Below are 23,839 nucleotides of genomic sequence, written 5' to 3'. Positions count from 1 at the left end.
ACAAGGAAATCATCTACACATTGAATGATAAAGGAGCTACATTTTAGTGGTTTCAGTACTTCCTGCCTTTCGGCCACCTAACCCAGAAAGAAGCACTAAAGGCGGAGGCGTGTCCATATTCATTAAGGATATCCACACATCCAGGCTAGTTGCACAGCATAATGCATCTGAGATTATCCAAGTGCAACTAACTCTGGGCAAGACCGCAATCCAAATTGTAGCTTGCTACAGACCCCCCACCATGCCCCAGGATTCACACTCCTCATTTCTTGATACACTGGAAAGTATTAGGGTACAACCCAACACCCTAATAATGGGCGATTTCAACTACCCCACCATTAACTGGGAAAACTACTCATGTACTAACTCTTTTGCTCAACGTTTTCTAGAATTCATAAATTCCAACGCCTTGGATCAACTTATTCACACCCCCACCAGGGGCAGCAATATCCTAGACCTGGTCATTACCAACATGGGAAACCGGTGTTCCACACCAGAGGTCAATTCCTCGTTGGTCAGATCCGACCACAAGCTAATCAGCCTAGACATCCACATCCCACCCCAGCCCCAATTAGGGAAACCATCGTAAAAAACTTCTCCAAAGCCAACTTCACACTTCTTAAGACAGAAGTGGCAAACTTCATGACACCCATGCAGATGGACAATAGAGGTATGACTGCCGAATCCTACACAAATGCACTTTATAAGCACTTACACGAGTGCATGGATCATGCTATCCCTAATAGAACCAAGATGTTATCCTCCAAAAAAGGAAGCCAATCTGGTGGTCTTCTGCCATAAACAAACTCTACAACAAAAGAAAGAAACTGTTGCAAAAAAAGAGTAAAATCCCATGACTGGAGGAACTCCCTGGTCAACCTCAGTAAGAAGCTGAGATCCCTCATAAAATCCTCCAAAGCTAATTACGAAAACAAAATTGCCACTGACTCTAAAGACAACCACAAAGCATTCTATAGCTATGTCAAGAATCTAAATGGGAACACTCAGATCTGCTCTGAGTTACAGCATAATGGCACTAAATATACAAAACCAACTGATATTGCCAACATCCTAGCAGATAGGTTCAGTGCTAACTTTACCCCCCCCCCCTCACCTCCTAGAGGGCCCATCTCTATACTGGAAGAATGCAAAGTTCCTATAATCATGGCTGCACAGGTAAAAAAAACACACTCTCCAAAGCCAAGAACACAGCATCCATGGGATCTGACAATATCCCAGGGTACGTTCTACACGAACTACAGAATAAACTGGCACCCTACCTAAGTACCATGTTCAATCATAGCCTCACCTCAGGCTTTGTACCCACTGAATGGTGCACCGCGACAGTTATCCCACTTCACAAAGGGGGAGCCACGACGGACCCCAGGAACTACCACCCCATTAGCCTGACGAGCCTGGTCTGCAAGGCCATGGAACGTATCATTGTGGAACTCCTAAACAAACACATTGGTAATCTCCAAACTCTGGACCCTACTCAGTTTGGATTTGTAAAAGGCAGATCATGTCTCCTAAACCTGATTGACTTCTTTGAAGCAGTCACCAAAGCCATAGATGAGGGTAAAATGGTTCACACAACTTATCTAGATCTCGCCAAGGCTTTCAACACCATCCCCCACTCTGGAATTATAGATAAGCCCACTAAACTAGGTATAAATCCCTATGTCACAAGATGGGTTGCCAACTGGCTCATGGACAGAACCCACACTGTGAAAGTAGCGGATTCCAAATCCGACATCAGACCAGTGACAAGTGGAATACCACAGGGTTCAGTCCTGGGTCCTCTCCTGTTTGGTATCTACTGCTCTGAAGTGCAGGCCAACACAGAAGGTCTTTGGCTAACAAAGTTTGCAGATGACTGCAAACTAGGAGCCATAATCGAAACTCCTAACGATGTGGACAAACTACAAAAGGGCCTCACTGAGACAGATACCCAGTGTCAAAGCCATGGCCTGAAGCTCAATGCCAAAAAGTGTATTGTCATCCCCTTTGGTAAACACTTTGCACCCATGAACTACCACATAGCTGGTAGTCTACTTAATGCTGAAAATGTGATGAGACCTTGGGACACAGGTGGACAATAGTCTCTCCTTTGATAATCACATCGCCACAGTGGTCAGGAAATCCTTCTACGTGGCTCATCTCATCACAAAAGGATTCTCATCCAGAAAAAAAGAGGTCATTGTTCCCCTCTACTCATCACTCATTAGACCCATTATAGAGTACAACGCACCTTTTGGTATGTACCTCACAAGACATCTACAACAACTGGAAATACCACAGAAGTACCTCACAAAGAGGATTACTGGCCTCAAACAGATGCCGTATGCAGACCGTCTCAAAAATCTACAGCTTTACTCCATCGCATATCGCCTACTCAGGGGCGATCTCTGCCTAACATACAAAGCTATGTCAAACCCAGAGCTGTTGGACATGCTCCACTTAAAGAAATCCCAATCCCTCTGAGCTACATGCTCTAGGGACTTAAACCTTGTCACCACAATAAACAGAACATGCTGGAGGGATAGATTGCTGTACCAGAGACTTCCCATACTCTGGAACAGACTACCTATCTATGTCAAACAGAGCTCCTCATTAGCACTCTTCAAGAAAAATCTTGATGATTGGATGGGAAATGGGAAATTCACCCCGGGGATCACTTCTGTGACTCTGCTCGACAGGGGCACAGGAAAATTATTTTCTTGGGTGGTGAAAGCCAGGGTACATTTTTTGGCTAGGCTTGTATGGGCCCTAGCCTAGTACCTACCTATGAACCTATTACCTGATGAAAAACGTTTGGAGCATTATGAAAGCCCTGAGGCATTCTTGTCCAAGTATATTGTTGAGTTTCTACAGGTAAAGTAAATTTCTGCTGTGAGTGTACATCCAGACTAATGTTCCAGAAACCATTATTCACATCCACTGTGGAAAAATTTAATCTTTTCTTGAATATGGGCAATGAGGTTAGGCATGCTACCTACTAATGGAAGAAGTTGAAGCACTACCTTATTAAATTCTCTGCAATCAATTGTAAGGTGATAACTTTGATCTGTTTTTGTACACGCCATTAAGAATTATTAGCATTTTTCTGAGAACTCCTTGGGCTTCTAAAAATTTTACACTGTTTAATATTGTCTGCTCTGCCTCTTTCTTGATTGTATATTGTTTTATTGGCTTCTTAGGACTACTTTGTACTTTGAGAATAAAGTTAGGAACTTGTCCACAATCACTTCTATTTTTTTCAAAAATTTTTTGATAACTATGCATCAGCTGGGCTAGTTGTTAATTAGGTGGTTTTCAATAACTCATTCATGTCATGCTGCCCTTGATCCTTCACACTATATTTGCTCAAAATAGCAGAAATGACTAATACTGTGTCTACTGATTCTTTTATCAATTCCATGTTACACAAATACCTAGTTATTATTTATATACATGCTCAGTGATTTAACAAATACTAAAACTTACTTTTAATTTTAGTCCTTGGAACTGAGTCTCCCTTTCTTTTCCCTGTGTTTCCCTTTTTCTTCTTCGGCATGGTGGTAGTGCTGCGGTAGCAATGTCACCTCACAGTTAGATGTTGCCCGTTCGATTCTCAGAGCGTCTTCTGTGTGTCGACATGCATGAATGGGCATTTCTTCATTGAAGGATGTGCGTTAGGCCCAGCACGTGAAACTGTACTGCCAATCATTAACGGTCCAGAGTTCCGCTGTGGCGACCCCTAACCGGGAAAACTGAAAGACACAAACAAACAATTTAGGTCTCTGTCCAGCTAGGCTCCCACTTTGTGCCCAACAGTTTTTAGCCATGTGTCCACGCTTGTTACTGTTATTGCATTTGCCTTTAAAATTTCCCTTTTTATTTCTTATTTTGTCTTGTTTTGGGTTTACCTTTCCATCATTAACATACACTGTTTTTACTTTTACTTTTGAGTTATGATTAGGTGACATATTTTGCAAAATTGTTTTAATTTCATTCCATTTGGCTGTACCTTCCCAAATCTTTCAGATAACCTTTTCCTCCACTGGCATCATTTAATATTCAGAAAGCATAAGTCTCCTCTGGGCCATCAAAACATTTTCTGTCCTTGTTCAAGTTTTTCTCTCCTCTCAGTGAACGGCTCTTTATAAGGGTCCCATTTCCCACCAAAATATGTTAATGCTGCTTGTAATTCTTGAGGGATCAGTGTATATACAGTGGATATAAAAAGTTTATACACCCCTGTTAAACTGTCAGGTTTTTGTGATATAAAAAAATTAGACAACATTAAATCATTTCAAAACTTTTCCCACCTTTAATGTGATCTATAACCTCTACAATTCAATTGAAAAACAAACAAATCTATTAGGGGAAAAAATATAAAAAATAAAAAACCTACAATAAGCTGGTTGCTTAAATGTGCACACCCTTAAACTAATACTTTGTTCTGAATCTGTTCTGAATCTGTAAACACTTCCATTTCCGAACTCCTGTGAAGATTCTGTCCCCATCATCCTACTCTGTGCTCTCTTTGCCACTACTGTCTTCATATAAAAAATCATTCACATAAATTGTCCAGGCAGATTTTGTAAGCTGGTGTCTCAATTTTATTTGAGATTTCAATATTACAATGATAGATGGATAATATGCTTCTACATTACTCTATGAGCCTGGTTTGGGGCAGAAAAGGATCAACTAACTAGTCCACTCACCTGGTCAACAAACAGAAAGAAATAATAAACAGATATCTTTCTGTCTCTATAACTGTATACATTATTATTATGATGCATTGGTTTATATTCCCAGGTTGAGATTGAAAGTAATCATTTGTGGTCAATGCTCCATCCTGGTTAACAAAGATATACATATACATATATATATATATATATATATATATATATATATATATATATATATGCTTCCCTATTAAATAAGCAAACGTTCAATGTTTCAAACGTTGCTTTATCAACAGCTAAATGTGAAATACTCCAAATCCTGAACAAATGGAACATCGATTTTTTCCTAGGGAAAAAAATTTCTGGTCCTCCAAAAAAAAAAAAAAAAGCCCAAATACAAAACAAAGTGGGGGGCTTTGCCCCCCCCACCCCCGTACTTAAATATACCAACTCCGAGATCGCACCACAGTGGAGGAAACAGCAAAGTCTCAAAAATAGCCAAGTGATTTTTTTTACCCAGGAAAAAAAATCGCTGTTCCATTTGGTCGGAATTTGGCCTTTTCGACATTTACCTGTCGACAAGGTGACCTTCGAAACATTGAACATTTGCTTAAATAATAGGGAACCATATATATGTCCACTTGTGCGACACTCAGATGTGCGACAGACTGTTTTCAAAAGTACTTATCAGTGAATGACAAAATGTTGAACTCACAACAACAAATGCTACTATGCATTCGTTCTTGTGAATTTGGTATTTTGAGTGGAGCTCACACTACAGTGGGGATAGGGACATGTACCCTTTTCCTCACTGTAGTGCACTCTCAGAGTTAGGAGATATTATTAGAAGGGAGTGTGGGGGGTGCACACACATGCACACACACACACACATATATATATATATTTATATATGTGTGTGTGTGTGTATGTATATAGATATATATATATATATACACACACACACACACACACACACACACATATATATATATATATATATATATATATATAGATAGCTATACAGATATATGTAAATATATCTGTATATAGATGCACATATGTACATATCAATCACAAAAGCATACATATTTGTTCATCTTTAGTTATTCAAAAAAACGTGCGATAATATCCTTTGTTGACTGACTTACTCCCACTTGGCAAGTGGCTGTTTTTCAGAGGACACTCCAGGTAGTATGTATATTACTAGAGAAAATTTGGCCAGGGCCAGAGTCAGATCCAGCAGCAGGCAATCTAGGCATGACATTTAAATTTTTGATTAAAAAAATTCAATTACAATTAAATTACATTTATTGTGTAATGGCATTCTTTTTTAAGAAAACAGTGTGTGTGCATCGACACATGCACCCACATCAATGCAGATTCAAATGTTTCCATTTCTGCTCCTCCTTCTTCCCACATGCAGAATTTTACTTGCTTGCTGCTGTAAGAAAGACAAGATGGATAAGATGAGCGAGATATCCCTTCCTTCAGTAAGAGCAAGATGTTCCTTCTGTGTTACTGCGCATGTGTGAAATGCCCTAGTTAGGAATGACAGGTTAGTTAATTAACTTGCCCAAGCTCAAAACTTTTACCTTGGTAACAGGTGACAAGAGCCTGAATCGTCTATACCAACTATCAGACTGCTCAAGAAATGTGAGTTTCAATGTATTTTCAAGGAATTGTGAGTTTCAGTGCATTTTTAAGGAGTTGTGAGCTTCAAGGGAAAAGAAGCTTACTGTTGCTCATGTTATGTCTGTTTTTAATGTGCAACTGTTTTCTTTAGCAAATCGCTGTCAGTGTTTGTGCTATAGAATTTAAAAGCAGTGTTAGTAGCACAACAGGTAGTATACTAGCCTTTGGTGTAGAATGTTATGGGTTTTACTTCCACTGAATGCAGATGGATTGCTGATACTACGGGCTGCTGCACTCCTGAGTGTGTTCTCCTTTGGATGAGATGCCTTGTAACTATGAATAGGTAGTTTTACCGGTACTTTTCCATTAACAGGGCAGCAGGCAAAATGGGCGTGTGATCTGAACTCAGATCTGCTGAAGTTGTTTCTTGTTTTAACTCCGCCTTCATCCTGAGAGTATTATTGTTTAGCTCAGATGTCACTACTGCTTCTTTTATTGTTGTGTCTTGGTTTTAATTCTGGATTTCTTCTCCGACTACTTATGATTTTCCCTCACAAGTCAGAGCAGCTTCTTTTCTTGCTATATTCTGCTTTTTACTTTGCCTTTGTTCTCAGAGTGTTCATGACTTCTTCCCCAGTCATTGCTGCTTACACAGACACTTTCCAAAAGAATGATTTTTTAAGGGTCAATGTGTTAACATTTTTAAGGCTGTGAGGCATATCTGACAACCTGAACACACACACAATGGGGACAAACTACTTTTGTAAAATGGGAGCATGGGTGGAAAATGTGAACTGATAGTGGGGGGAAAGGCCTTTGTCAAATAAGCACATCTGTTGAAAATGCGAAGATGTAATTAGTATAAAATGTGCGGAAGTTGTCCGTGTATATTTCGTGGCAACATTTCTGTTTCGTGAACACTGCTGCCCTGTTAATGGAAACGTTATTGGTTCATGCATTTTTTTTTCATTAGTCCAAGAACAGATGAGGCTCAACACTACCAATAACTTGAATAAGATAATTTACTTTAATGCTGCAGCAAGTAAGCGCTTTCACGTTTCAGGAACGCTTCATCAGACTTAAATAACTGCCATAGAATCAAGCTGTTTAAATACTATTCAAATATATAATCAACCAATCAGAAAACTAAATCAATTAATATTTCAAAAACATTCATTAAAAACTAACATAAAGGGCATGGTTTGAATGAACGTGTGACACTCAAGCCTTTTTTGGCAGCACGTCCATATGCACATTAAATTTCAATAAATTTTAATAAATACAGAAATATATGTGATTTTTAATATATTTATATAATATAGTTATTTGATATATCTTATGTATTAGATTTTTTAGATATGTATTGGAAAGTTTTTAATGAGTGTTTTTGAAATATTAATTGATTTAGTTTTCTGATTGGTTGATTATATATTTGAATAGTATTTAAACAGCTTGATTCTATGGCAGTTATTTAAGTCTGACGAAGCGTTCCTGAAACGTGAAAGCGCTTACTTGCTGCAGCATTAAAGTAAATTATCTTATTCAAGTTATTGGTCGTGTTGAGCCTCATCTGTTCTTGGACTATTGGATTTGTACATTGGTTGAAGGCTCTTTACCCAGTGCCACTTTGTTGTTCTACACATTTTTTTTTCATTGTTTACTGGAAAAATGTTCAAAACTACACATTTAAAACACACACTTACAAGTGCTGCTGTATTATACCAGGAATATACTGTAATACAATCAGGAAGGTGAAGGATGTATGCATGGTCCTAAAAATGTGTGCAAGGGTCCTGTGGTTTGAAAACAGGCCAAAGGTACATGTAATCCATTTCAGTGACTGTGAGTTTTAAGAGCAAAGAAGTTTAGGGCTCATGCTAAATTTGGTTTCATTGTGAGACTATATTGCTTTGTTAAGCAAATGCCTGTCAGTGTTTGTGCTATAAAATTTGAAATAAAATCCATCCATCCTCAACCCCTTTTCCCATTCTGCACATGGGGACGGGCTGTCACTTCAGCAGTGACCATCATCTTGAGCCAAGGCCCACACCGCCTGGTGGCTAGCACTGTCTCAGAAAATGATTACATATATATGGATTTAATTTAAACCTTTTATTTTCAAACTTAAAACTTTTATTTAAAATTTTAAATAAAAGTTTTAAATTAAATCCAAATATTTGTAATTATTGTAGACGTATATAAGTAAAGAAAAAAATGGTATGCACAATGATTGACTGGTTTGAACATTATTTATACTACCATATTTCTCTGTAAATAAGACCTAACCAGAGAATAATGCCTAGCATGGTTTTCCAGGGTGGTCATGATATAAGCCCTACCTCAAAAATAAGCCCCAGTTAAGATCATCAACAACACACAATGGATGTGTTGAAGTATAAAATAATAAGATTATTGACACCTGTTTACTGAGGTTATTGTACTCTGCTCGCCATTTTAGGACCATTTCAACATCCAACTTCTTCTCTTTGCAGAAAGTCATAAGATTCTATCCCCGGGAGTCCTCCAAAATTCTTACTGTAGCCCTAATACTCAATCTGACTTGACGTTTGATATCCTTGGCCCATAAACACTGGCAAGTGTACTTTGATTGGTCAGAGTACAGACAGCGCATGTAAAACATGCTGTGGAAAAATACTGAAGTTCAACATATTTTGTATTCTGTATATAAAGGGTTAAGCAGAAAAATGTTCACTGCATGCAAACTGAAATGTTCTGGAATGTGTTGATCACTGAGGAATGCAGAAGTTAATCTTAAACTGCTGATAAGAAAGTTAATGTTGCAAGAATAACTGTGGTACTAGCTGGTAAAAACAAGTAATCAAACTATCACTTTCTGATGAATGTTCTGTGTGCTACGTGTGTGTACGTGCAGAAGGGTCTATAAAAGCAGAACTCAAAGTACAAGTAGCCAGACTGCTGGCATACTACTATCATGTAGCAGGTCTCCATGCATGTAAAATAAAGCTGTTTTACTTGCTTACAAGAACTTGGTGTGATTCTTCCAGAATATGTTAGAAGAGTAAAATCTTTCGACATAACTGGCGCCCAACGTTGGAGCAGGCCCCTACACGGCGCGAATCGAACAAAGAGAGGCTGAAAACCTGCGGAGGTGGAGAGAGATCAGGCTCTCCTCGAACGAAAGACCTCCGACTGAAACAGGTCGAAATTAGAGGGCAGTCACTCTTTCCAGATTCAATCTGTGAGGTGGCAGCGAAACAGGGCGGAGGAATCACAAAGGTAAGCAAAACGTTATTTTTTGTTTCTGATTGGAATTTTTGTCTAAATTTTAAGGGACTAGTCAAGGGAGAAATTTAATTTTCTCAAGTATAAGGAGTATATGTGAATAGATTCCATATACAAGAGATCTCAGGAACAGGAATAGTTTCTCGTAAGAGAAATGGGAACAGGAACCAGTTGCGCCAAAGGCAACGACAAAACTGAAGATGAAAAGTTTATGTTTGATTTACACCCAAAGAACGTAAAATATTTAGATAAATGGAAAAAAGATCATGGGTTTAGTGGATGTTTAAATAAGTCAGAATGTCAAAATCTAGTAAGAGTACTTCGCAAACAGGCAGGAAATAAGACAAGGAATCAAAAGAAGGTGGGGTTTCCCCAGGCACAGAAATGGCTGGAGGAAGCAAATAAGAGACATAGGGAACAAAATTTGAAAAAAGGGTGTGGTAATTCAAGTGAAAGGGATGTGTACTTTGTTCAAAAGGAAGATAATGAAACTTCCACAGTCAGTCGTAGTCACCAGAATCCCTCGGCCCCTTCCATCCAGTATCCAGACCCTGCACAGGTTATCGCGGTGCCCCCCGACCAGGACCCACCACAATACCAGGCTTCGGTGGGTGGCCCCCCACGCCAAGTATTATATTACAGAGAGAGCCCGACAACACTCTTGACTTACGCAGCGGAAGTACTAGGAGAGAAGGGCACTGGAAAATTAAGGAAAAGATAGATCAGGAAGGAGAGGAATACCCGCTGATAGAAGTGGCAAATCCTCAAGCAGGCGCAGAAGGCGAGGGTCCTACAATATTGGTCTACCGACCGTGGACCTGTGATGACATCCAAAAAGCGGTAGAGGGGATTCCCCATCCGAAAGTAGATATGCGTAAATTCTGTACAGACGTAGGGGGCATAAGAATGAGTTATAGATTAAACGCTGTAGAATTTGAACAAGTAATAAGGCAAATCCTAGGACCAGAGTGGCACCTTATTTGCGGAAATTGGGACCCCCTGCTACCAGGGGAAGGAGGAGCCTTGCCGTTTAACTCCGAAGTGTGTAGAACCAGAATAAAGACTCTCTTAGACAAAATAGAAGAACATTGGAAGCGCAAGGCAGATTGGACTTGCATTAATCAATGTGTTCAATCAGATGACGAAACCGTAGACAATTATCTACATCGTCTCACACAATGTTTTGATGCTCATAGTGGGTTGATTAAGGTAGAAAATCAGGAAAATGACTCGCCCTATGAACAGCAATTGAAAAATGCATTCCTAAAGGGCTGCAAGACAGCCATTGGTAACTTTATACAAAAGCATATGATCACACACAGGACAGCGCGTCTACAGCCCCTTATGGAGTATGCTAGACATGCTGAGAAATACCTGAAGGAAAAAAAAGATAAACAAGCCCAGACTTTTACAGTTAGTGAAGATGGAACTTTAATGTTAGTTCAAGGTTCCGGAACCGCGCAAGAGGGCGTGGCAGGGGAAGAGGACGAGGACGGGGAGGCGTAAGTCATTCCGAGGATTTCGAAGGTAGGCAAAAGAGGGGGGAATGTTTTAAGTGCGGTAAGAAGGGACATTTCGCCAGAGATTGCAGAGGACCGGAGAAACCGATGGCTGCTTCCGGTGGTACCGCATGACTATATGATGGTCAGAAAGACGTAGATGGAGGGTATGAGGAAGAAGAAGAAAGTGAGAATGGGGAAGTAGGTACACGTGAAGACAATGGGTGGGGACAGGAAATGGCAGAAAATGAGGAATATCAAATGATAAATCTAACAGCACTAGCATCAACTATGCAATTGGAATCCCAACCAGTGATCACATTGCAAGTTGAGGGCCGAGACATAGAATTCCTTTGTGACTCAGGGGCTTCACAAACGTTAGTCAGAAGTACTGCCATATCATCCGATGTTACTTCGGATGAATATGTGCTTGTAAAAGCAGCAAATGGTCATATTTACAAAGAGCCATTGTCCAAACCTCTGTGGTTTACCGACCCAGGGACGAACCAAACCATACAGTTCCGAGTAATAATTTCAAAAATCTGCTCAGTAAATTTACTAGGAAGAGATTTAATGCAAGTGTTCGGCATAGCAGCCGTTCCAACCTCCACTGGGATGCTGGCAAGGAGAATTGAACCAAATAGTGCAATGCTATTAGAGGGGCAGGGAGATCTACATTACTGGTATAGTAATGATTTGATAGAGACGGGCCCCCAGAGTGTAGTGACGGATCTTACAAATTTGGCATTAAGCAAATACGGAATAAAAAATCCGAAGGTGTCAGATCCATTACATTGCACAATGTATTACAGAAGATGTGCCGGACCTGATTTAGAATACAAAAAGAAATTTCTTAGTTTTAAAGTCACCAAACTAGTATTGCATAGCCTTTTTTGGGACACACTAGGTAATTCTGCAGTCACATGTAGCCTTACAAGGGATATGCAGCTGCTGTATAAGAATGAATTAACCACACATATTTCAGTCACGGAGGGTGAAGGAATGTCATGGTACCTCGTGGGTAAGAAAATAACTGAATGGGTAGGATGGACACCAGAACAGTTGGCAGGTAAAGGCTTTCAGGTTCAAAAACTTAACTGGGTTACACTACGGGAGACCTTATTACGTCCCGCAGTGGCAAAACTTGTTGCCTGCGGAATGTGAGGGGGGTGAACAGATAGCAGATTACATGAGAAAAATGCTGACCAATACTAACAGCTGTTTAACGAATGATTATTTTTCAGGTTCAAGAGATGACAAAATCACGGAAATCAGACCAGGCGACTGGGTCTGGGTCAAGATCATTAAACGCAAGAACTGGGCATCTCCCAAATGGGAGGGCCCCTACCAGGTGTTGATCGCAACTCCAACGGCAGTTCAGATTAAAGAAAGGTCCTCATGGATCCACCTAACGCATTGTAAAATTGTAAAACATTTTAAGTTAGATAAAAACTTGAATCCCCCTGGGGAACAAGCAGACAGCAGTAACCATGAAGGACAATAATGAGAATAAGAGAAAATGGTTCTATTGCAATATTTTATTGTTTAGAACTATTGTGATTGTAATATTTCTGTTTTAGCCATTTCTGTTTTTTAATGAAGCTAGCCATTCAAAAAGAGACAAACACACCAACTGGCATCCAAACTTTAATACATATCAAGCGATTAAATATGCATATGCATCCTCAATGAATGTCTCAAATTGTTGGGTATGTACTGCAATACCTACTGTACATAGTGGCTTAATGTTAGGGACAGCCCCTCTGGGAACAAATGATACTTGGAATAATTTGTTGTTTGAAACCACAGAAGTACCACTGAGAGACAAGGTGGCGCTGCCTCTTCTGGGGCGCCAAAACGGAACAGTGTGTTTTCAAAAGATTGGAAAAGTTAAGGTGTGGCTGAGCCAATGTAATTTGACAATAGTTCATAATTGTACCCTAGAAGGACAGTATGAGACCAAGTTTGGAGCTATAAAAAAAGACATCAATGTAAATTATACTAGTTTTGTTGAAAAAATGCTGTATGTATATGGCCTGTTATTTAAGGGGCTAAAGCCAAATGGGAGTTATGAATTTCCAACCAATATCACCCTCAAAACGAATGATTGTTATTTTATTTGTGGTAGGAAAGCATATAAATGGTTACCATATGGCTGGTCAGGAAGTTGTTTTTTGGGATATCTGATACCAGCTATCAGACATGTGAATGCATTACCTCAAGGTAAAATACGAAATGCACGTTCTCTTAATAAACCTATTAATCCCGTAGGTAACATTGATGCATCATGGATTTATCACCATGACTTGGCGCACGTCAGCAGCAAAGGACTCTCACATATGGACCTACGTGATGATGTAATTGCTTGGGCTGGTATTTTGCCAGCGTATGGGACACTAAAATCCATCTGGGAACTGAGCAAACTGTCAAGACTCTGAGTAATGCGACATTTTCAGCGCTAGAATTGGTGACGGACGAATTAACGGCGATGAGAACAGTAGTGTTGCAGAACCGTATGGCGCTCGATTTCACCCTAGTGGCGAAGGGAGGTACTTGCGCTCTCATACATGAGGAGTGCTGCTCGTTTATTCCTGACAACGAGCATGAGATCCAGAGCCATCTTGAAATAATTCAACAAGTTTCTGAACTGACTAAACCTGGTCCAAACCCCTTGACTGACTTTTTCCAAAACCTGTTTGGAAACTGGGGTTCTGTGTTAATGAATATCTTAATTGCTGTATGTGTTGGTGCAGTCATATTTTTGCTGCTTGGCTGCTGTTGCATACCATGTATTAAAATGATAATATTGAAGGTTATCTCTGCCAATGCTACAAAAGCATATTTTTCTGATTATGAGAAGGTATAAAACGTATCTGGGATTGTGTAAAATAAACAGTATACAAAATGTTGTAAGGGGGGAAATGTGGAAAAATACTGAAGTTCAACATATTTTGTATTCTGTATATAAAGGGTTAAGCAGAAAAATGTTCACTGCATGCAAACTGAAATGTTCTGGAATGTGTTGATCACTGAGGAATGCAGAAGTTAATCTTAAACTGCTGATAAGAAAGTTAATGTTGCAAGAATAACTGTGGTACTAGCTGGTAAAAACAAGTAATCAAACTATCACTTTCTGATGAATGTTCTGTGTGCTACGTGTGTGTACGTGCAGAAGGGTCTATAAAAGCAGAACTCAAAGTACAAGTAGCCAGACTGCTGGCATACTACTATCATGTAGCAGGTCTCCATGCATGTAAAATAAAGCTGTTTTACTTGCTTACAAGAACTTGGTGTGATTCTTCCAGAATATGTTAGAAGAGTAAAATCTTTCGACACATGCGCACTTGATAACGAATTAATATGGTTGTGTCTTCTTAACTATCACTATTTTGGTTGCCACTCCTGTCTTGTAAGTCTTCAATTACCCCCCCCCCCGAGACAAGATGAGTGCAAAAAGAGCTATTCCATCGAGTACAAGAAAGGAATCATGGAGGACTTCTGGGGAAAGAATCTGATGACTTTAAGAGAAGTTGGATCTCCGAATGGTCCGAAAATGGCGAGCAGAGTACGATAACCTCAGTCAACAGGTGGATGAGAGAAATGCTAAGAAGTGCAAGTGTGGATCAGGTTGGCAACCATTATTTTCTGAGGTGGAAGACTTCATCTGTGAATAGATTGCTAACAGGAGAGCAAAGGCTTTGGTTGTGCGCATGGCTGATATACAAGCATTTGCCCTTGCAATGGCACCACAGTTAAAAATATCCCCAGAAGAATTCAAAGCATCACAACATTGGCTGGATGGCTTCCTTCAGTGATATGAACCGTCTTTAAGAAGATCGACAACACTGCTCAAGCTGGAAGATACTGATGTTAATAAACATGCACTTGCATTCAAGTCCTTTGCTGATGGCATCGACTTTTCTAAATACCAACTCTCCAACATGATTGCTATGGATGAAACTGGAGTGTTTATGGGCCAAGGATCTCAAACAACAATTGATCAAAGAGGTGCCTCGTCAATCTACATTCCCTCCACTGGTTACGAATGTGCACGTGTTACCTGTATTTTGGCAATTCATCTAGATGGAAAGAAAACCCCACCTCTAATCATTAGTAATGGCAAGAAAGATAAGACTGAACATGTTTCAGGCATTTACATTCTTGAAACCAAAAAAGCCTGATGCACACAAGCAGTTACAAGGTAGTGGGTTGATGTAATGCTGCCACTTGTTTAGTGAGGTGGTGAAAGAGGTCAGCTAGAATGGGATTCAGCCAGCACTCACCGCGCTAAAGACATGAAGAACTTCCTTGCACAGAGAAGAATAGAAAAAAATAGTGATTCCCGCAGGAATGACTGCCTATCTCCAGACTCTTGATATTGCAATAAACAAGCCATTCAAGGACCATTTGGGCATGGAACTCAATGACTACATTGAAAATAGAATCGAGAGATATCAGCGTGGAAACTTTGTGAAGCCTAGCCTGCAAGAGGTCGTGACTTGGGTGAAGAATTCATGGGCTAAAATGACTGACAGCTGTGTTGCCAATGCACTACGAGCAGGCTACATGGACAAGCAGTGCTCATTTAAGGAGTGCTATATTGCTGAGCATGACAGACTGGGGCCAATGGTTCTACAGGAAATGGAGTCACAAGAAATTCAGGCCGGAATTCAGGGGTTGGAGACTTATGACAATGTTCCAGAAGGAGATGACATGACAGTATTTGAATAACTTTTCCATTATTGGGACAACAGAATGGATTCTTCTGCTTTCAGCTGCCAGCAAGTTCTTGTCAGTTTTTTGACTTTATTGTATTAAGGTAACGTTTCATTATCAAGGGCTAATTACAAAGTAAGGCCACTAGTTCCCAGACTTCATTTTTATGACTTTCCATCATTCTTCTCTTATGGTTTGGGTAAGGAATAAAGAAAGCATCACCACTCAAAAAGTGGCAGTTATTCACCTGTTTTATTCCCCTCCTCCAATACACATGTATTGAGATTTTTCTGCACTTTCTGTTAAGCATGAAATATTGCACTGTGAAAGCCAAGGTGTAGATATTCTGAAGTTGAAATGTTTGTTGCACTGTTTATGTAGAATGCTCACACAACTGTTAACGCGTTACCTAGATAGAACTGTTGCCCAATAACAGAAAAGTACCAAATAAATGTCAGTTTGTGTACAGGAATAAATGTCGATTTGTGTACATGAATAAATGTTGATTGTTGTACAGGGGGGTAAATAAGGAATTCCCTGATAATAAGCCCTAATGCGTATTTCAGCGGGGGAAAATATATAAGACCCGGTCTTATTTTTGGGGAAATATGGCAACTAGAGAGAAATAGCCAAGTAATGGGACACTAGAACTTGGTGGGCATACCTCTCAACTGTACAGATTTTAGCAGAATGTCCAGATTTTTGCCTTATACTTTTGGTCTGTTTTTCATAAAACTGTCATTAAAGACTAAAGTTAGAAAATAATGACAGACTTTTAGTTTTAGACTTCATACCCTTCAGAAAATCCATGCTAATGCAAAACCTGTTAATTTATCAACTTTCTAAGTTTGTAAGAGCAGTATTTCAAAATTGTCCTTATTTGTACCAATTTTTATGGCTTTATGCAGATTTCTTACTCTAAGAGGTTAAGAGATTATGGGGGGGGGGGGGGTTCTGTTAGCCTGCCTAGGCTCTTCTTTCACCGTAATCCCGCTCTGACCAGGGCATCAGAGAACTTGTGGACTCCAGGTGGTATTTATACTACTAGAAAAAATTGGCCAGGAAATCGGGGAACTTCCTCTTGTCTACCTTTTTGGAAGGTGCTGAACCCCAAGAAATTCACTAAAACTGCCACTAATTCAAGCATACATCTTAACTTCTTAGCACAGAAAAATCTGAAGACTAAACAGTGAGGGGAGGTGAGAACTAAAGCCCCAAAATAGGGACACATTTTAAATAGTTCTTAGAACGTCGTAGAAAAACAGGATTTGTGTTAACGCATTTGCTGAAATGTAAGAAGTCTGAAACCCTAATGTATGCCATTATTTAATAACTTCAGTCCTCCAAAATCTGTTGAAAAAAAACACACATTTTATGAGTACATGATCAAAAAATAGGAAACAAAAATCTGTATAGCTGAGATGTATGCCTAAAGCTATGCTTGTAACTGCCCATATACTGATATACATATGCTGTGCGGCTACGTAGTTCGCATCGCACTTTTCCGATTTCGCCATTCGAAATATGGAGGATGTAACTCCATCTCGCTACACCTGCATTTATTTTTCTGACGACTTCTGTGGCTCAAAATAAACGGACGGACTACATTTCCCTTAGAGCAGAGCAAAGTTAACTGTGACTCCGGAAGGGTCGTAAAACATTCGTTTACGGCTGTTTGCAAGCATCAACAATTCAGTAGTATAGGTTGTTTATAAGCTAGATATCAGAAAAGATGTGAAAGTCACAGTATTTCATGTACAATGATGGACACAGCGTAGCACTGGATGGTTTAACTTTTATTTTTATCAAACTCTGTAAGCGTCATCAGAATGGATGAAATTATGGACGAAGATGTAAGTTATGAGGTAATGATGGATGATCACAATCATAACAACTGGGAGGCCAACGAAGACGCGTACAGACAGTTGCAACAACATCATCATGCATTGCAGAATATGCCAGGTGGGACAGAAATAAAAGTTCAGAAAGGTTTTCGCTCAGTGTCCGAGATTGCTTCCACGAGGGATCCGGACACTCCTGAGAAAGTAACCTTCAGCAACTCCACGACTTCAAAGTTCTGTAAGTTTCAATGATTTACTAAGACTAAACAGACATGAATAAGTTGTATGCTGTGTTTCTTTCTGAACACATCTCAGCAGTTGTTAGTGTTTTAATTTGCAGAATTGCAAAGGACTGTTATTAGTCTAGGCGTGACGTATTACTTCCAGCTTTCACACCGGAGGACTTTTTTGTAAAGTTAGAAGCATCACACAGCAACTAGAAAGATTGTAAAAGTCAGAACATTGGTTAGTGTCATCTGAATGAAGGACAGGTGAAGCACTCATTTGGATTGGGACTATATGTTCACTGATCAGATGAAATTGGCTGTTTGTAACTCTGTTAGGCATTTTTATATGCTAGGTGTTGTTTTTTTTTATTTTATTCTGTCAGATCAGTTTACTTTCTGAAAAGTCCAATTTATTTTAAGAGTTGTATTTCCATCTAGAGCTGTGTGGCTGGCTGGCCCTTTACAAAGGTAAATTGAAGTTCTCCTCTGAGAATCCAGAAGTAGTCCATAGATTCCAGGGAGGTGATCCAGTTAAAGAGAAGCATTTAAATATATCAGGATTGTTTAAGGGTGAGCTTGCAGAAGTACAAAATAATACAGCAGTTTATGGCAAGCTAATAAAATGCATTCTTTGAGACATGGCAAAACAGAAGACTTACTTCTGTCTAGCTGCTCCCTCCATTTTAGGACAAATTGGTTGTTTCGACGAAAAGGTGCAGGTTAAGCACGTGTGGTTTCCATGACTGGTTAATTTAAGGATGTGATGGACACTAAGTGATTGACAGCATAGATTTGCTGGATGTCTAAGTTGGAACTCCTTGACTGCAGCTGTTTCTATTATACAGTAGGACTTCTAGTTTCAGCTGCAGAATTCAGTCCCATGTTTGTGGCTGACATATAATTAATAAATTACCTGGAATTAAATTACGTCCTTGTGTTTCTTATGGGATTGCCCATTGTAATTTCTGTCAGTTGCATGCATTTTGTATAGGATACTAAACTAAGCATTAGTACTGAATTTGCACCACTTTATCTGCAGTTAAAAAGCATAACTTGCATGTGTTAGTTTAGGAAAACTGGGAAGCCAGTGAAGCCAGCGATAATGAGAACTGCGTGATTACTTTGTCTTGTAGGTGCAGTTGCAAAAGGGTTGGGAGAATGACTTGTCTAGCTTCAAGCAATCTAGTCTTTAATTGTGGTTTAGAGGAAGTGATCCCCCCCCGAAGAACTTTCGTTCGTGACCATTGAACATATCTCTCAACTTCTTAGCATAGGAAATCTAGATCCTAGACAAAGCATAAAATAACGGGGTGGACAAAGGCCCAAAATTGGGGCAAATTTTAAATATTTTTATAAACTTAGAAAGTAGCTAGAATAACAGGATTTATGTTAGCATGCATTTTTTCTTAAGTATAGGAAGTCTGAAAATATAATTTATGTCATTATTTAGTGAATTCAGTCTTCAGTGATTTGCCTGAAAACCACAATTTTATGAGGCGTAGATCAAAAATATTAGACAAATATCTGGACTTTCTGTGAAAATCTGGACAGATGAGTATACCATTGAAGCTGATGAAGTTGTCATATTTATTTTTATTTACTATTTTATTATGATTGCAGTTCATACAACCTTAGATTCCTTGTGCTTCCATTTTTGTTTTGTTAGCAGTCTGCTAGACTGGTGGTACCAGTCTGAATTTTTTTTTGTTACTGCTGCAGTTTTTTAGATGATGGTGGGGAAGGCTGTTGTCGGCTATCATTAATGTAACAACTTCTTTCCAGATCATTAGTTTATTAGCTTGTGGCTAGGTCTGCATTCAGTCATTTATTTTTATTTTATTTATTTTACATTTGCTGACCGGGCTAGTCCAACTGGATACATGTCCATTTTCAGTAGAGGCCCGAGGAGTTAAGCTCCAAAGCTAGGACAATGCAATTAACAATGCAATTAACATGAGAGAGATAAAACAAAAAAAGCTGTTTACAGTATGTATAACAGGTTATCACCATAAAATTTACAGTGCAGAATACAGGCATAATAAAGGAATGCAAATACAATCAAGGTTTTCAAGAGATAATTAGTAACATCGTTTAATAAGGAAGGAGTTGCTTTTAATGTGTTAATGGGTTTGGAAGATCAGAGTATATTAGGACAGTTAGAATACTCAGGTTTAGAGCATGGGCATAACCAATGAGTTTTGAGGAGTACTTTCAATTTGTTTTTAAAACAGGGTAGTGAAGGAAGTGTGGAGAGTTTATTTGGAAGGAGGTTCCAGGCTTTTCCAACTATATTAGAAAAAAAGGAGTCACCAGCTTTATTGTTTGTTTTAGTTGTATGTACTAGAAGTTTTTGAGAAGACCTTAAAGATTCCAGGTTTTTATAGGGAGTGATTAGTGTGGAAAGAATAGGTGTTTTGGATGGTTTGTAAAGAGTGCTGTTGAAATTTAATTAGATTTTGTAGTTCAAGCCATCCTAGCTGCTTTAAATTGAGGTAGTGATGGGATCTAAATGGGTTGCCTGTTGCAAATCTGGCAATATTATTGTAGGACATTTCCAATTTGTTAAGATTATTTTTTGATAGGTTAGTAAAAATAGGTGAGGCGTAGAGAAGAGATAAGATGAGTGTGTGCTGTTGTGGTTCGAGCTGAAGTTAGGAGAAAGGATTTTATCCTATAGAGAGAGCCTAGCTTTTTGTTGACAGTTTTTATGGTATTGTTAATATGGATATCAAAGTTCAGATTATTGTCAATGGTGACTCCTAATAGTTTGGTGGTTGGTTCAGGGGATATAATGGTTTTATTGGTAGAGTTAACTGAGAAATCTAATAGGGGGGATTTCTTAGTAGGAGAGAAAAGAAGGAGTTTAGTTTTTTTGGGATTTAGGAGAAGGCATCTATGTATGAACCATTTCTCAACTGTGTTAAATACTTGTTGAGTAAGATAGAGAAGTTCAGAGGAGGAGGGGGCTGAGCATATCAGTGTAGAGTCATAGTTTATTTATGTTACTAAGTTTTTTGGATAAGATTGTTTAGTTTTGACAAGCTGGGTATAGATAGAGATCCCTGTGTTACATATGTGTTAGCTGAACCTTTTCAAGTGCCACATTTTGTGATTGTTTACACTGATGTATGATTTGGGCCTTTTTATGTACCATAGCATGAGACAGTCAGTAGTGCTTCACCCAAGACTGAAGTGTGGTGGGTCCAGTTTTAAGTGTTGTATGCCACTGTTGTGTGCTAATAAAGATATTTTGTACAAAAAATGTATGTGTGTGTGTATATATATATATATATATATATATATATATATATATATATGAATGAATACATGTTTGATATCTGTGTTATACAATACAATGATTGCTGCAGAATACACAAAATGATATTTTATGAGCAGAGTATACTTTTAGTAGCATATACCTATATCTGTCTCTCTCTCTCACTGTTTGTATATGTTCTAATTAACTTATTTAGTAATAAATTACAATACATCCGTGTCTTGCTTGTAAAAATGTAGCTATATATTTTATATGGGCTTGGTTATGGTGACTGAGAGGGCCAAGTTATAATCTTTTTGTGATCTATTTTGTGTTGTCTATTGTATAAAATGTGGTAGAGAAGTATATGGTGTTAAAAGATGTGTTATGCAATCTTCTCCCATTTATGGGATGCAGGGAATGTTATATTTTTCTATGCATTATGATTAAGCTGCAGTGTATAAGTACTAACAAACTAATTGTTGCATGTTAAAAATAGTGTAGCCCATGACATCTCACTAATACGCAAGTACTGCCATTGTGCTATTTAGAGTATTATTTTGTTTTATAAATGACAAAGTAATCTTATTTTGCTTTGTTAAAAGCATCAGCTGTATGTCTTTTGGCAGCGGGCTGGATTTCACAAATATCAGGACACTGAAGTGGAAGGCTTCCATCAAGGGGAAACACTGCCTCAACTAGTCAGGGTTAATTTTTCTCTCAACATCTATATGAATATATGCAGTTCCAAGGTGTTTCACTGCACCCATGCAGCATAATAAATTCTATGACTTGCAGTCAAGGGAATCTTTGTTTACGCAGAATGTAGCCCAGTATTTTCTGTAGATCAGCTGATTAATTACTGATCACAACAGCATAGGTCCATGAGTTGTTGCTGACTGATTGTTTTCCATGCAGGTGACAGTTGTACTGGTAATCAGGCAAAGATAAGTGACAGCAGGTAACCAAAGGTATTATTAGGTGTCTATTGTAAAATTGGGGACCATAGTCATAGTTTTTGGAATAGCTAAACTGTAAATGCGAATATGGGTAATGTGTAGTAAATCTGAGGTTGTAGTATCCGAGTAATTTTCCGTACTCTGAAATATAGCAATGTCATAGTTAATGTAGCAGCATTGTAGCAGGTACAGTGGGCAAAGTCCCTGTGCAGAAATCATTTAATGGTGTTGCACTGAGTTTTGAAGTTCACATAATTTCCTTTTAATATAGAGTTTATTTTTCAAAGTTGCAGCTCTTGAAGTTAAGACTCTCACACTTCTGTTAGAGAACTGTTATAGTAGCACCAAGTTTGAGCTCACAGCAGTAAGGAAGCCTGACTCGCACTACATTTATGGTACAGGGACAGTGCATAGTGTAGTACACATATGTGTCCATTGATGTACACTGTAGAGGGAGCATTCTGGAATCCATTCAGCTGCTGAAGAATGTATCTTTAAAGATGTGTGCATCTGTGGTCATGTACTGAACTGTAGCTAATAGATTTATTAACCTTTTTGGAAGCAGACAGGAAGACACTTTGGAAACGCCAGCAGTCTTGAGCTATATGTGTTGTCCTAGAGAACATCTTCAGAAAGCAAGGTACTGTGACAGGCTTCCAACTGGGGACAGGGAAAAGGGGATGACATATAGAGGAGACTAGTGAGGAAGTGATCCTAAGCTCTTGAAAGATTGATGTCTTGCAGGTGTCACCATTTTAGTCATGATAATGACATGGCAACGCAGAACCCGAGGCAAATAACAGAAGGGCAGATCTGTGACTGGAACATTATATGAAACTAGCAGGACACAGTAAAATCTTCCAGAATGAGCTCATCTCTCTTTTCCACTTAGAGGCACCAACCTGTGGACATAAAGATATCCATTAGTACAGGGCTACTCCCAGATGGCGACACAGAGGTTACCATTCAGTTTAATTGCACTATTTATGCAGTTTGCCATGAATGTGAATTCTAATTGTCACCATGAGGGTGATTGATATGTCTTTCTTGAAGATTCAGCAGGGTGCACCTGCTTTTTCATTGATGCCATTCTGTTTGTGTTTGCTCGGTAATTGTGCATACACTGATTTATTTATGTATTTATTTTTTGGAACCTGGTGTTGGAACTGGGTTTGCCTGCTAAGGCTTGCACACATTCACATTTGCATATCTTGCATAAAGAATTGTGAACTGTGAGTATTTAGTTTACAGATGCATATTGGTGGACCATGTTGAGGAGGTTTTCCTGGCAGTGTTCTCAGAACCTCCCAGAAGACAGAGATTTAGTTTTGAACCCTCTGTGCTTCAGAAGTTATCAAAAATTTGATGAGGGGGTTAGACTGATTAGACTCCTAGATTAGTACTAGGCTAACTGCCCTTGTGAGCCATTTTAAGCCTAGCCAATTATTCCTTGTGAGACTCAAACCCTGCACCTTGTGTTTGTAAGGCAAACACCTTAGCCATTAGGCCACCCTCCCAACCCTACAAGGAATCTCTCAGATTTTTCAGCCCTCATCCTCCAAATTTTCCAGTGTATTTTCTGCTTCCTTGTCCTGTTTTGGCAATAAACAAAATAAACAGTCTAAACAAAATGGTAGTAAGCAGACCTTTAAAAAAAAACAGTGGCAGGGAGGTTCTAAAAAGAAAGCTGGAATCCCCCAGAATAAAAGACAGTCAAATTAAGACAGCACGATTATATGAGGGATCTTGCCTCCACATCAGTTCTTTATCCC

The 23,839-nt window shown here is 39.0% G+C and overlaps 1 protein-coding gene across 1 annotated transcript in view; it reads left to right on the top strand.

Annotated features, from left to right (window-relative positions):
* Nucleotides 1-17,421: 17,421 nt before the first annotated feature.
* Nucleotides 17,422-23,839, top strand: part of CACUL1 (CDK2 associated cullin domain 1) — a 921,069-nt gene continuing 914,651 nt past the window's right edge. Inside the window, exon 1 of the mRNA XM_044055972.1 lies at nt 17,422-17,863. Within this exon, the coding sequence (XP_043911907.1) occupies nt 17,614-17,863 (250 nt within the window). The 5' untranslated portion in view covers nt 17,422-17,613. The remainder of the gene's footprint in view (nt 17,864-23,839) is intronic.

Source organism: Protopterus annectens, chromosome 14.part0 (assembly GCF_019279795.1).
Source record: "Protopterus annectens isolate FY-2018-M chromosome 14.part0, PAN1.0, whole genome shotgun sequence".
In the NCBI taxonomy this organism is placed as follows: domain Eukaryota; kingdom Metazoa; phylum Chordata; order Ceratodontiformes; family Protopteridae; genus Protopterus; species Protopterus annectens.
The sequence above is the reverse complement of the archived record's forward strand: the minus strand, read 5'-3'. Positions and strand labels throughout refer to the sequence as shown.